Consider the following 13490-nt stretch of genomic DNA (forward strand, 5'->3'; position numbering starts at 1 on the left):
ATCATAAAACACAATCAAAACAGTAATTGAAACTTTTCTGGTTCAGAAGCTACTGTTGATCCTGTTTCCATCACAGCGATATAAGATTACATGAAAGATTATAAAATGGATTAATTAGAACATAGATATTCAGTCCATAAGGGTTGCAGGGGTATAAAAACAAATATTACCGCAGACATCCTGATACCCTGTGAAGGATCTTTAGATGTTAGTTGTTGATGTTTTTGATGATGTGTTGGTTGAATCGTCTCTTCCGAATGTTAAGGACTTCCTCAGCTTTACTGTAGTACAAAAACTGGCTTCAAGCTGTTGGTGTCCAGCACCAAATGTAAAAAAACAAAGACATTTTTTATACAAATGTGAAGCTTGTCTCATTAGTCTGCTGAATATCAACATCACAGTTTTTACCCTGCATACATAGAATAAAGGTCCAGTGCTTCACATCAAAAATCATCTGAAGTTTCATTGAGTCCATTTTTACCTTTAAAATAAAATCTACAATCACATTCTTAAATATTACAGGCTCTGACTTATTCTACATTCATCAGTCTGAGAGTACCTGTGAGCTGAGTGCAGGTGTATTTAAGGTCACTTGAGTGCTCACTTTAAAGGGTTGGGGGGGGGGGTTACTTTGAGGAGGGCACACTAATGGAGAGCGCTCTGCGGGGGGCATTAGAGACCTGCCGCTGCTGAGACAAGAAGGACGGTCCAGGTGTCATCATGGATGACGAGCAGCCGCCGAGACGAGATTCAATCGCCAACTTCTGAAAGTTCAGACTCTGTGGAAATGACGATTCATAAAATAAATTAGAATCAGAAAATTTAATGTGTGATCAGGTTTCATTGTTTAACCAGTTAGTCAACATCAATTACATAAACAGTAATACAGTTTGTTTAAATAATATAAAACATTTAGATTATAAAGAAATTAATTTATTCATTCATACCAGGCTGTGACCATCATTAAATATTACACTGATACACCGTTAGTAATTACAAATTATCATCAATAGTTGCCAAGGAAGTGTAGTTACTACTTAGGTTGTAGGGATCCAAATCATTCATAAAGTCAGAAAATAAAAGACCTGGATTTACCTTTTACAGACTTTTTATGACCTTATTAAGTATAACAGTGTGAAACATAATGCTGATGTCATCTTACCTTGTTGTATGCGGCTGTGACCGTCATTCAATAACAGAGTGTCAATAATAACATAAGTTCAGACTATAAGGCATGAATTCACCTTGTTGTACCACGCCGTGACGATCAGCTTCTCCTCGTACTCTCTCAGTCGTGCCTGCTCACACTGACGCTGCATTAAATAATAAAAAAATTAATTAAACAATTCTGAATGTTTAAATCACAAAAAAACAACACCGGACATAAAACCACAGATTTACCTCCAGATTCAGAATCTGTTTGTCTCGATCTGCTAACTGGTTCTTCAGAGCCTGAATCTCTGCTGTGGCTGGATTCAACTTTGGATCAAGAGCTCGGATCACCTGAATCCCCAGAAGAAAAGAAAAAAACAAGACGGATCAATAGTGATCAATATATCAAACATAAAACTGAAGAAAAAAAAATAAACCAATAAATTAAAGAGACGCTCTTCATTCTCACATTTCGAGCTTTCTCCAGGTACATCTTATATCTCTCCTCCATAGCTCGCATGTCATCATCTTTTTTCTTCAGAGCTGCCATCAGCTCGTCCAGCTTCAGCGCTGAAACACACAACTCAGATAATTAAAGACTTTGTAGGTATTAAACAATCCACACACATTCAGGACTCTGAGAAAATGGACGGACAATTAGAATTACTGTTTCAATATTAGTTCTCCAGGACTTAGATCTAAGTCTCATACTTGTGTTGTGTGGAGGTGTGTGATGATGCGAGTTAAGAGACTCACAGGTCTGTGTGTTGTCGGGCTGAAGGTCCTCCAGGAGCTCTTTCTTCTTCATGATTTCATCTTGAGCCTCGTTTAGCTGAACCCTGCAGCAGAAGAGGTGGAAAAATTGCTTCTCTAACGGGACGACATTAATACTCTGTGGGAAAAAAAGGTCTAAAAGGGGAAAACATTTAAACTCACAAGTGCGCATCGAGTTTCCTCTTCAAGTTTGACTGGAAAAGACAAAACAAGTTTAATTAAGACTTTATTTTTTTTAAACATCTTTTTAAAAAAAATCTAGAAGTCTTCTCAGTGCGCATGTGATGCTGCCACATTGCTAACCTCTGACACACCAAGCAGACAGCAAAGTACTGGTGTTGTCAGCCCTTGGTCTTTTAAATGGAAAAACAAAAGAAGAGGCGACAAATAATGAAAAAACGCACCAATGAATGATAGGGGGATACTACGGCGGCAGACTCGAGGGGCTTTCACAAACCTGTGTCAAGAGCTGGAGATAAATTAAACCTCTGAACAGCCAATCAGTGAGATTCCTCTCACTGAACACAGACAGAATTAAAATGTTGAGTTAACCAAAAAAAGGAAGACGGAGCCAGAAACACTGGCGACGACTGCCAACAATCCCCTTGGTGTGTCAGGACTTCTGGCTGTCTTGTGTCTTTGTACTTTTTTATTACAATGCTTAAAACATTCTAAGCAGATACTTTTGATACTTAACTACATTTATAATTAGTAATGTTAAGATTTTGACTTACAAAATTGTCTTTAAGGGGACTTGTAGCTAATTAACTTTCAAATGACGTATCTGTACTTTCACTTAATTCTGGTTTTAAAGAACTTTTTCCAACTCTGTTATATTATATTAAATGACATGATCCTATGCCAAGCTATATTAACTTATAATTTTATATAATGCTGTTCTAAAATATATTTAAAAAAATGTATGCCATTAAATTATGTTATGTTACATTATACAGTATGAGCCTTTGTCAAGCTATTTTATATTAGTATATACTATTTTATAATAGGATCTTTTTTTGATTTATAATATATTATATTTCATTAAAATCAACCTGTACTCACATCGTCTGGTTTTGCCGCCTGACTCTGCAGCGCTCTCTGCAGATCTTCAACCTGCTGCTGTAGCTCACTGTTTCGCTCTCTTGTCAGCCTGCAAGTTTATCACCATGACGACACACATCACAGCACATTAGAAAAAAAAATCTATGACAGGCTTTTTACAATATAAGGAGCAGATAAGAACCTGGATGATGCCATTGACTGCCTGATCACCTGTTCTCCGTGTCAAGCTCACTGCGGCTCTTATGAGCCTCCTCCAGTTCGGCCTGCAGGATGGCGATCCTCTCCCTCTCACTCTCCTCCTGCTGCACGCGCAACATCCTGTTCTCATGCTGAAGACACATAAACTTCTCTCTGAGGAACACACAGACACACACTTTCATGACGTGTTTACACTACACGGTGCATACAGATTACCTGTGCTAACAGATTACCTGCAGTGACTGATCCTGTGCTAAAAGATTACACATGTTGACAGATTACCTGTACTCCACTGGGATTAACTCAGCTGCCAGGTTGTCGTGGCTGGGGCTGCCTGAGGGAAGCATGCCTACATGAAAGTTACACAGAGGTTAGGATTACGTTTCAGGATGTAGTCTGGGTCAGGAGAAGTGTAATGTTTAGTGGTTATGGATGTGGTATGTAATGATTAGTGCTGGGGGATTGTGGTTATGATAATGATAAAGATAAGAGGATCAGCAGATACCTGCTTTGGAAAGCTGGTGCTGTTGAACCTGAGTGCATCTTAGCTCCTCATTTATTTCTTTGAGAGAGTCTCTCTCGATGATGATCCTCTGCAGGAGAGGAGGAAGGGAAAGCATCAGATATTATGTCGTCTGTCCTATGTGGTGTTGAGTCTCGTGTGTGTGGCATTGTTTCTTTCACAGTTGATGCTGTTTTTGTTTGTTTTACTGTCTTTCATTCTCATCACTACTCTCATTCTTTTGATTTGTTTTTTTGGTGTCATGTTTTCAGTATTCAGCAGTATTTTTTTATTTTTCACAATTTATTAGTTTTTTTTTATTCATACATTTATTGATTTGTGTGCATCTTCTATGTTTGAAATTTAATTCCCATTGTTTGGGAAAATAGAGAGGCCAATGTGTTTCTGCTGGGAGAGTTATTTATAGTGGGAAGTGATATTGGGTTTTTGAATGTTTGAAAAAAGAAGAATGTTGACTGCATCTTAATTACACTGCGTGTCTGAAACTTCAATCTAAATATATTGGGGAAACAAACTGCCTCACCTCTTTCTCCTTCATCACCGTCTCGTGTTTTTCCTCCAACTTCTTCATTTCAAAGACAAGATTATCTGCTCTCCTCGTCTCCTCAGACATCTTCCTGTGCAGCTCCTGGACCTGACGGACATTCACCAGATTGAATCCTTTGTTTTATTTATAATCAAGTGTATTTTATATATATATATATATATATATATATATATATAAATGTAATCAATATAATTTACGTATTAGTCAAATGTGTTGGTTTCTTAAAAAGAGTTAGCTATGAAGCTCATTTACATCTTTGATGAGATAGGCATTTTATACAATCAGTAAAGTCTATATAATTTACTTGTTTCTCATAACCTTTAGCTACATACGTCACCGCAACGAAAACAAAATCTACAGTGAGGGTCATGTATGTGCATATCGGGGAAACACGATGCAGACCTGTCTCTTGTAGGTCTCGAGCTGAGCGCGGGCAGCGTTAGCTTTTCGTAGCTCTTCCTCCAGGCTGACGGTGTTCTGCATGTAAGTCATATTGTTCTCCTCAAGCAGCTTCATCTGTCTCTTCAGGTCTCCCAGATTCTCCAGTTTACGTTTGTATGTTTCCACCGAGGCCTCCAGCATTACCACGCGATCAGAACAGTTCCTGTATCAAGACAGAATCAATTCATAAATCAATCCATTGGCCTTAGCTCCGTGCCCCCGAGAGGGGTCCAGTTACACGTCAGTGTGTAGCCAGTTATGTCAACATTATGTTCATTTCCAGGATGTTTAAGCAAAGGCATAAACAACACTTTCACATGAACAAGACAAGATCAGCAAACAGAGACAACAAACTGCTTTGTAATGATATCAATAATAAGCTTATAGTATAAAATAAAATAATCATAAACTTTAAGAGTTGCTTCTCTCAGAACAAACCTTAGAACGTCCAGTTCATCTTTCAGCGCTCGAGATTCTTCAGCCAGACCGGTCAGCTCGTCGTTTCTGTGCTGGACTTCAATCAGCTGCTTCTCCAGCTCCTCACAGTGGATCCTGTAGTCGTCTTTAGCCGCCTCCAGTCTGCAGGAGCAGAACGTCTTGTTCAGACCAGTTCAGACTGGTTTTTAACTGGTTTATTCTAAATGTTTTATCCAAGCCTATTCTGGTTCAGACCCTCATAACGCCGGCCACTCATAAAGACGCAGCCGGCGACTCACCTGAAGGTCTCCTCCTGCAGAGCCTCCACCTGCAGCTGCAGCTGGCTGTGTTTCCTCCCTGATGGCGTGCTCGGGTCGTCAAACGTGTCCAGCTGGTTGGCTCTATCGGTCAGTACGTCGTTCTCGGCCAAGAGGCTGTTCCGTTCCTCCTGAAGAACTGTCACCTGTCAAGTGTGTTTTAAGGTGCAGAGAGGTTCAGGTAGAGTAAGGTGTGTATTAGTGAGAAGATTTATGACGTCAAATTTCTCATTTTTTTCTAAGGCAGCAAAGAGACAGAGAGACAAAGAGCAGAAGTTAGCGTTCTTCTTTCTGCAGATTTTCCAAATCGTTGGATGATGCCAGAAATTTAAAAATAAATTGTAATTGTAGTGGTTCAAATATTCATAACATTACAACGTCCCGTTACTTCCACAGCTCAGTCCTAGATAGTGTATTGTTTTCTGTCATTTCTTGGCTTTGCAGAGAAAATCCTTTTCCTTTTCTGAAGCAGACTAAAGTTTGTATAATTATCTCACCAGAAGAAATCAACATTAAAAGTACATCCTTTATGTTGTCATAAATAAAACATTCAAACAGAAAATTAATCACATTCTCACTTTGCCCGAACTCGCACAACAAACATCTGCCAGTCTATCAGTTGAAAGCTGACATTTCTGAACATAAATAAATAAATCAGGCTTTACAAAGACAGTCACAGATGTTAAAGACAACAGTTATTCTCTGCTCCTTTATGAACACATGTACTCCATCTGTTTATGTATAAATCAAACCTAAAACTGTGGTTAAAGCTGAGTTTCATGTTCAAACGTGCTGCAGCACAGAACAAGCTCTCTCACATTGGTACGCGCTGCCATGTGGAGTCGCAGGATGTGAAACATTGACAGGCAAGCGCCCAAGACAACTCACCTGAATATGACTGAATCAACAAGTCTTGTGTTTCTCCCTTTGGCCAGCAGGGGGCAGAAATTAACGTGCTTAAAAGCTGTCTATCACCGTGTGCCGGATTTCATCATGTGTATCACAAGTGTTGACCATGTAAAGTAGTTACACATAGTTAGGATGATGGACGCATGCTGACTGACTCTTTGCCTTCAGAAACACTACAACTCAGGCTATATATATATATATATATATATATATATATATACACACACACATATATATATATATACACACATATATACACATACACACATATATACACATACACACATATACCGTAAATTCCGGACTATAAGCCGCTACTTTTTTCTCACACTTCGAGCACTGCGGCTTCTACTCCGGTGCGGCTAATGCATGGATTTTTTATGGGGGACAATGAGCTTCTGCCGCAAAAACATTTGACTTCGTCACGTCGGATCTTAATATCAGTCATTTTGCGCTTCATGCACGCACCCTCATGATGGAAAACACACGGAGAAATACATATGATGCAGCTTTCAAGTTAAAGGCGATCGACCTGGCTGTCAAAGAAGCTAACAGAGCTGCTGCACGTTAAGATGACACTGACAGCGACAACAGAGACTGAGGAAGTGAGTAATGAAGTCATTCTGAGGCAGTGAATGGATGGACTTTTTCTTGTGAAATATATTACGGTCATCTTTTTCATCAGCCGTGTTACAGACACCGTCGGCTAGGCTTCGTATTGTAACGGTTCATGTTGTAAAGTCAGTAGTTGATAATGTGTTCATAATTCCGATTATGTGGAGAGTCAGTGAATGCACCAGCGAGAACGTGTTGAGTGGCTGTATGAGAGAACGCTGGGTGAGAGAGTTGGATTGTTACGGCAAGTTATGTGTTGCTCTCTGCTGTAAACGGCGTGGTCACGGCCGACAGTGATCGGGTTATTAAAAGTTATTATTTGAACGCTCTCGTCGTCCTTTAACGTCCGAACGGACGCTACAGTATTTGCGGATGTTACCGGTAGCCTACGTCTGTGTAAATAGCTCTTGTTATAGCGTGGACACCTGCGGCTTATAATCAAGTGCGGCTTATATATGTACAAATACATTTATTTACTTATTTTTAGCCGGTACGGCTTATATCCAGGTGCGCTCAATAGTACGAAATTTACGGTATATACATACATACATATATACATACACACATATATATACATACACATATATATATATATATACATACATACATATTCAGATCTGTTCAGAACCGTTATTCCACCTGACTGAACATCCTATGTGACTGTTAGCCTCTTATCAGCATGAAAGTTGGAGCAGATTGCACATTGAAGGGGGGTTACAGGCTTTTGGTGGCACTTTGACTTTAACAAACTCTGTTATCATCTGTTACAGCCTTTCAGTGTCTGTTAGTATCTGTTACACTCTGTTAGCATCTGTTACAGCCTTTTAGCATCTGCCACATTCTGTTAGCTTAGTTAGAGGAAGCAGCTGCTTTACAAGGTTTAGTTTCAGGGCGGCCGCGTTGGACTCACCTGTTTTCTGCCTGGAGGAGACAAACAATCTGTCGAGAGTTCAACAGGTGATCAGAGTTAAACTAAACATTCCTGATGGAGGGTCTACACAGCAGGACCAGCAGAGTCCAGACACTGTGTGTGTGTGTGTGTGTGTGTGTGTGTGTGTGTGTGTGTGTGTGTGTGTGTGTGTGTGTGTGTGTGTGTGTGTGTGTGTGTGTGTGTTCACCTGTAAGTCGAGCTCCTCACAGCGCTGATTTAAAGCTTCTTTTTCAGTTACGAGTTCAGAAAGGTCCTCCAGAGCTTTTTTCAGCTGCACAAGAAAGAAAAAATATGAACTCAAATAACACACACATATACACAAAGAACACACTAATTAATGAGAACAAGAAGAATATAAACAGTAAATTTAGTTTTAAAACCTGTAGAACGCTCTCAAAACTGACCTGCAGCTCCAGGTCTCCAGAACGTTCTGCTGCAAAGGAACTGACGGACTCTTTATTCATGAGCTGAGGAGGAAATACATCACTGAATGCCACACAAATAAAATATCTGATTATGACACCTGAAATAGGTGTTTCTGTCATTATTTGTGTTGTATATATAATGAATATAAATGTTTACATCAACATCTCTGTGTGTGTTAGCGATGCACTGACCTCCTGGATTGCTGTCATGACGACGTGCTGCACAGACTCCTCCAGTGTCATGATGATCTGAATGTATTCTGCCAGCAGAGGGAGACATTTTCATTTAAAATTTAAATATAATGGATCAATATCCCCGTGTCAGCTGGTGAACTGCTTCAGCTGCTCAGTCCTGTAGATGTTTGAATGTGACTCTGACTGTAACATTTAACCTGCACACACACCTTGTTTCCTCTCACATCTGACAGCACAGCCCAATACGAGCTGCAGCAGTCTCCCAAGCTCCACCGGGTCCGAACGCTCTGCCACCAGGACCAGGTCTGGGAGAGGAAAGTCTGAGATCTCCTGGGCCAAGACCTGCAAGTCCACAAAGACTAAACTATTTCAGAAAACCTGCCTGGATACAGCTAAGTGACGATGAAAAGACTATCCGTACAAGACTGTTTACATCTTTTTCTTCTGGATTCAAGGAACTATCCATCCCACAATCGGTGGGGAACGTCCGTAAATTAAACTATTGTTGTTGTTATAGTGTTTATACTTTTAATACAAGTGAAGCACTGTGTTGTATTTCTTGTTTTATGATATATTTAGAGTTTTTAAGGGTCACAGGATTTGTTTCTACCAACCACCTGTAAACAGGAGAGCTCACCTCGTTATAATAATCCAGCACCATCTGAAGGATCTTCTTCAGGTTGTTCATCTGAAGAAACAAAACAGACACCGTGACAGCCAAAGCACACTTAAAGGATTCACAAGTGTTCACATTCACTCTAGAAAATCTGGACAAAATGGATAGGTCGGTTTTGGAGATGGTTTAACCTAAATCTTTGATTCAGTTTTTTTTTCCTGGTACCTCAAACTGGATGGTTTTTTTCCTCCTACCAGTCACAACATGACACACAGTGATGACTTGCCATTCGGTGTGAGACGGGAGCATCAGAGCGGGTGAACGTGAGCTACACACTTAATACCTGATCACTTGGATATCACTAAATAAAGTCTGAATTAAAGCAAAACAAACAACTGACAGACAAAGCTGCTCTGTACCTTCAGCCTCCAGTTATCCTCCACATCAGTTTTTATACGAGAGAGCCATCCGTCGGTGAACCACGCCGGGTCTCTGCAAAAACACACACACGTTAGTTTGGAACTCTGATTCACACTCAGGAGGAGAAACAGAGGTCGAAAATAATCTCAAACACTGATCACAGACCAAACACATTACTCAAGAACTTAAAGCACGTTTTAAAGTGAAATACCATTGATTGATAATTTTTTAGAAACATGACATTTTAAACTCAACATGGTTGTGTTTCTGTGTCTAAACTAAAAGCAAGTTTACTGCGTTATGTAAATGTGTGTTCTCCTTTTTCCACCCTTATTCAAAGCACAAATGTGTGTGTGTGCGCGTGTGTGACTGTTTTCTCACATTTGATGCAGTGCCTGTGATATTCCTGCTCCAGTGGTCAGTTCCTCCACTGTCCTGCAGGGGGCAGGAGTGTTGAAGGTCTGCAGCTGAAAGACAGAAAGCTTGAAAGATAAAAGACTTTTCGAAAATCGGCAATTGCACACCACTATCTGAAGCAGCATGACGTATGACTGACACTTGGTGGTCATTTGGCAGTATGCAAGCAGCAAAGCACATGCCCCTGATCACTACATGTCCAACCAATACCTGACCACTACACCTTCACCTAATAACTGATCACTGCACCTCATCACCACACCAGGGCCTGGTGTATAAAACATGTGTAGCTTCAATACTGACAGAAGGCATACTCACAAAATTAGGAAAGTCATTTCGCACGGACATTTTCACATATATAATACTGTTCCTTCGCACCTTTCCTTTATACATCCTAATAAACGTCGAACTGAGCACAGCTGAATGTGTCGCCTGGCCCGTCTTTTCTCCTCCCATATATAACTATGTAAGTTATAAACACCCCACATGCAACCTATGGGCCAAACAGCAATGGAAAATCATGCTGGAAAAGAAACAAAAAAGGAGAAGTTCACCGACTGCTTGTTACTGAGGTGGAGGTCAGAGAATAACTTTTATTCTGTGTTCTAATCTCATGAATTAGACGCTGGATTAGAGGTCAGCGTCTCCAAAGCAGCTGACCCTGCCTCGACTACTGAGGGGCGCCAGTCTGGTCTTCACTAACACTGTGCTGTAATCACAGAGTCTGATTGTAAATACGATCACAGATATAGGCAGCCAATTTAAAAATCAAATGACGTTCCTGGTGGGAAAAGTCATACATTAAAATTGTTTTAAAATGAGGAGAAATGTTTGCCTAAACTTCCCGTATTATTTTACAATCTGTGTATCCGAATGGGGCTGTATGCAGTAGCTGCCTGTAGCTTAGTGTTAGGTGCCGGGCCACGGCACGTGACTCCTGAGGCACAAACAACCGCACCACATTAGTTTGCCGCACTGTGTGCAGCAGGCTACACACTTGCACAGCAGGTGGGAGTGCACCTCATTTCCTTTGAGTCATGAATGTCGAGGCGTCTTGTCAACTGTACAGTGATGTGTGTCAACATCTCCATGCCACATATATAGAGAATTCTTCACAGTGTACTTGAGGTGTTTATTTTGGTACAGTAGGAAAGGCACCTTATCACCTTATCGTTAGTTTAGATGAAAGACCATCCTTCCAGTCAAACTAACATCAAGCTGCCTGGAGCTGAGGCGGGTCTTCAGCCTCTTGATCAATCATTACCCACCTGTCAATCATGTCAGATACACGACTAACTACGGATAACCAATATCGTTTTTCAAAGGAGTTTTGAAAAGAGAAATCAACGTTAAGTGTTTCCCATATGACAACTAATTAGACCGTTTTTGTATGAGGCTGTATTATTTATTTATACAAGGCTTTTTACCTATTGTGTATAAACATTATCCAGATTTAAACTCAAACTAGTAAAGAAGTATACGTTTATATTTATCCCACTTTAAAAACATAGGTCAGTAAACTGAGTCAAATTTATTAAGTTACATTGGTCAGTTTCATATCCATATTGTTTGTTACTGTCAAATAAGAGTTTTGTGAATTCATTTTTCATTCATTTTTATGCATCCCGGGGTTTGAGTAAGACATAGCATACTGAACATTTCAGTGTGCATGAACCGTTAATGGATTATGCCCCTGATCACCACTCCTGGACATTGTAGGTCAGAGGTTCTCACAAATTCAGTGACAGTTTTAGTACAAAGTCAAAAAACCATGAAGTTGAATGATTCACGCTCTGTCAAGAAGCTGCGTCCTCCAAAACACAGACTCTCATCCAACACAGTCACATAGCATTAACGTAAAGTGAAACAGATTTTTAACTTCCTCCATTTTATGAAACACCTTTTAACAACGTTTTATAAAAGTGCTATTTAAATCAATACTTCACTTACATGAACGGTCGCCGGACTTTGAATACTGCCCCTTTTATAAATGTTGTTTTTAAATTGCTTATACTCTATCATATAAGTAATTGCTTTTTATGTGTTGTTCTCTTTAAGTTCTAGCTATCTCTACCTTATTGCTTTTGTTATTGGTTTTACACCATCAAGTCACATTCCTTGTTTGTGTAAATAAAACCTGATCCTGATGAAGCACTTTGAGTCAACAGCTCCAGTAATTTCGAAGTTGTATTTTCTTCCTTCTTGTACCTAAATGTTTACTTGTTTGTACATTTACAGAAAGTAATATGTGCGAGACAATCTAAACTCTGACCGAAATTGAAGTATAATTGAAGGTAGCGCAGCAGGAAGTCAGGTAATCTGACTCCAGGTGAGATTAGTCTGTTTAATGCAAAGTGTTTACAGAGGATCGGGCTAGCTCCTGCTAAAGTTTTAATAAATATATCAACCTGCTGCTGGTTTGAACTGACTACGTTTAATCTGTTACACAATGTTAACAAAAACAGCCCACAAATACCTGCAAGTAAACGGGATTAAAGCTTTAAATCCAGGAGGATTGATTTCCGAGGAGGTGTTAGCTTTGTTTGTTAGCCCACATAGCTATATTACTTTAGTTAGCTTTGTCTGTTAGCCTGAAGGAACAGGTAATGCGTGTAATGCGGTAAACTCACCCACACGATGAGACTGTTGGTCAGACCTGTTTTTGTTTCGTCCATTTGCTCCATTTTAGCTTCAGGTTAAAGTATCGCCACCTGACTGGAGAGAGCTCTTCCGCCCCGGTCCTCTGCGCACACCTGCTGCCGTGAGCAGAGCTCTACCGCCGGACACGTACCGTGCGGCGCCGCGGCGATACCTCCGACATTTATTTAACGTAACATCTGTGTGAATGACGCTGTTACGTAGATTTCTTGCGCGTACCTGTGGAAATGAGTTGAGGTGAACTGTTGTCGTGTGTGTGGGGCTGGTGGTGGTTTTGATTGGCTCCTGTTCCGTGTCCTTAGCCAATCAGCGTTGACAGCTGTACTGACGGCAACCAGGAACCAATCACTGAGCGCGACCTGCTTGACCTCTTGCCCCAGCTGAAACCAGAACTTTTCTGATCTCCTCCCTCAAAATTGATCAAATATTGATAAGGAGATAATCTCATTGAAAATAAATGATCATTGTATGTTTTAATAATACAGAGACTAAACCTCTACAAAGACAGGTGTACTGGTATTACAGTCTTCACATAAAGCTCATAATTAAATGATTTATAAACTTGAATTACAAACTCTTCTGTATAACATTAGCCCGGCCAACATGAAGTGTTCTTGTTAATCAGTGATGACAGTCACTGCAGTCCAACTGGCTACATGTGTTTCTCTGTGGGTAAATCATTTCACATGAGCTCAATAAACCGCCTTTAGCGTTTAAAGCTCTCACGTGAGTCTGATGATCGAGGCTGGGGGCTGCAGAGTCACAAACATTAGGCTAACTGAACTATCTGAGGTGTGTCGGCTGCTCTAAAAAAACCATAATGAAGTCAAGAGAAGCATCTTGCAATGTCAACTTATATAATATGACTATACT

General features: G+C 40.2%; 1 protein-coding gene across 1 annotated transcript; it reads right to left on the bottom strand.

Moving 5' to 3' along the window:
- Positions 1-228: 228 nt before the first annotated feature.
- hook1 (hook microtubule-tethering protein 1) lies at positions 229-12878 on the bottom strand. Its single transcript, XM_079350874.1, has 22 exons — positions 12590-12878; positions 9924-10009; positions 9542-9614; positions 9144-9194; positions 8716-8848; positions 8504-8571; positions 8291-8353; positions 8074-8157; positions 5414-5577; positions 5136-5276; positions 4659-4860; positions 4233-4343; positions 3692-3779; positions 3469-3535; positions 3199-3339; positions 2989-3076; positions 2089-2120; positions 1909-1991; positions 1622-1722; positions 1402-1503; positions 1245-1313; positions 229-779 (listed from the first exon to the last, which is right to left on the bottom strand). Exons 1-22 carry the CDS (start codon positions 12641-12643, stop codon positions 627-629), a joined length of 2154 nt encoding a protein of 717 aa, XP_079207000.1. The 5' UTR covers positions 12644-12878; the 3' UTR covers positions 229-626.
- Positions 12879-13490: the final 612 nt, after the last annotated feature.

This window comes from Symphodus melops (assembly GCF_947650265.1).
Source record: "Symphodus melops genome assembly, chromosome: 8".
In the NCBI taxonomy this organism is placed as follows: Eukaryota; Metazoa; Chordata; class Actinopteri; order Labriformes; family Labridae; genus Symphodus; species Symphodus melops.

Coding starts and splice junctions, on each gene's coding strand:
- hook1 (XM_079350874.1), bottom strand. CDS start 12,643: ATGGAGCAAATGGACGAAACAAAAACAGGTCTGACCAACAGTCTCATC. Junction 9,195..9,541: donor AGGATAACTGGAGGCTGAAG/GTACAGAGCAGC, acceptor TTGTTTCTTCAG/ATGAACAACCTGAAGAAGAT. Junction 8,572..8,715: donor CAGATGTGAGAGGAAACAAG/GTGTGTGTGCAG, acceptor CTCTGCTGGCAG/AATACATTCAGATCATCATG.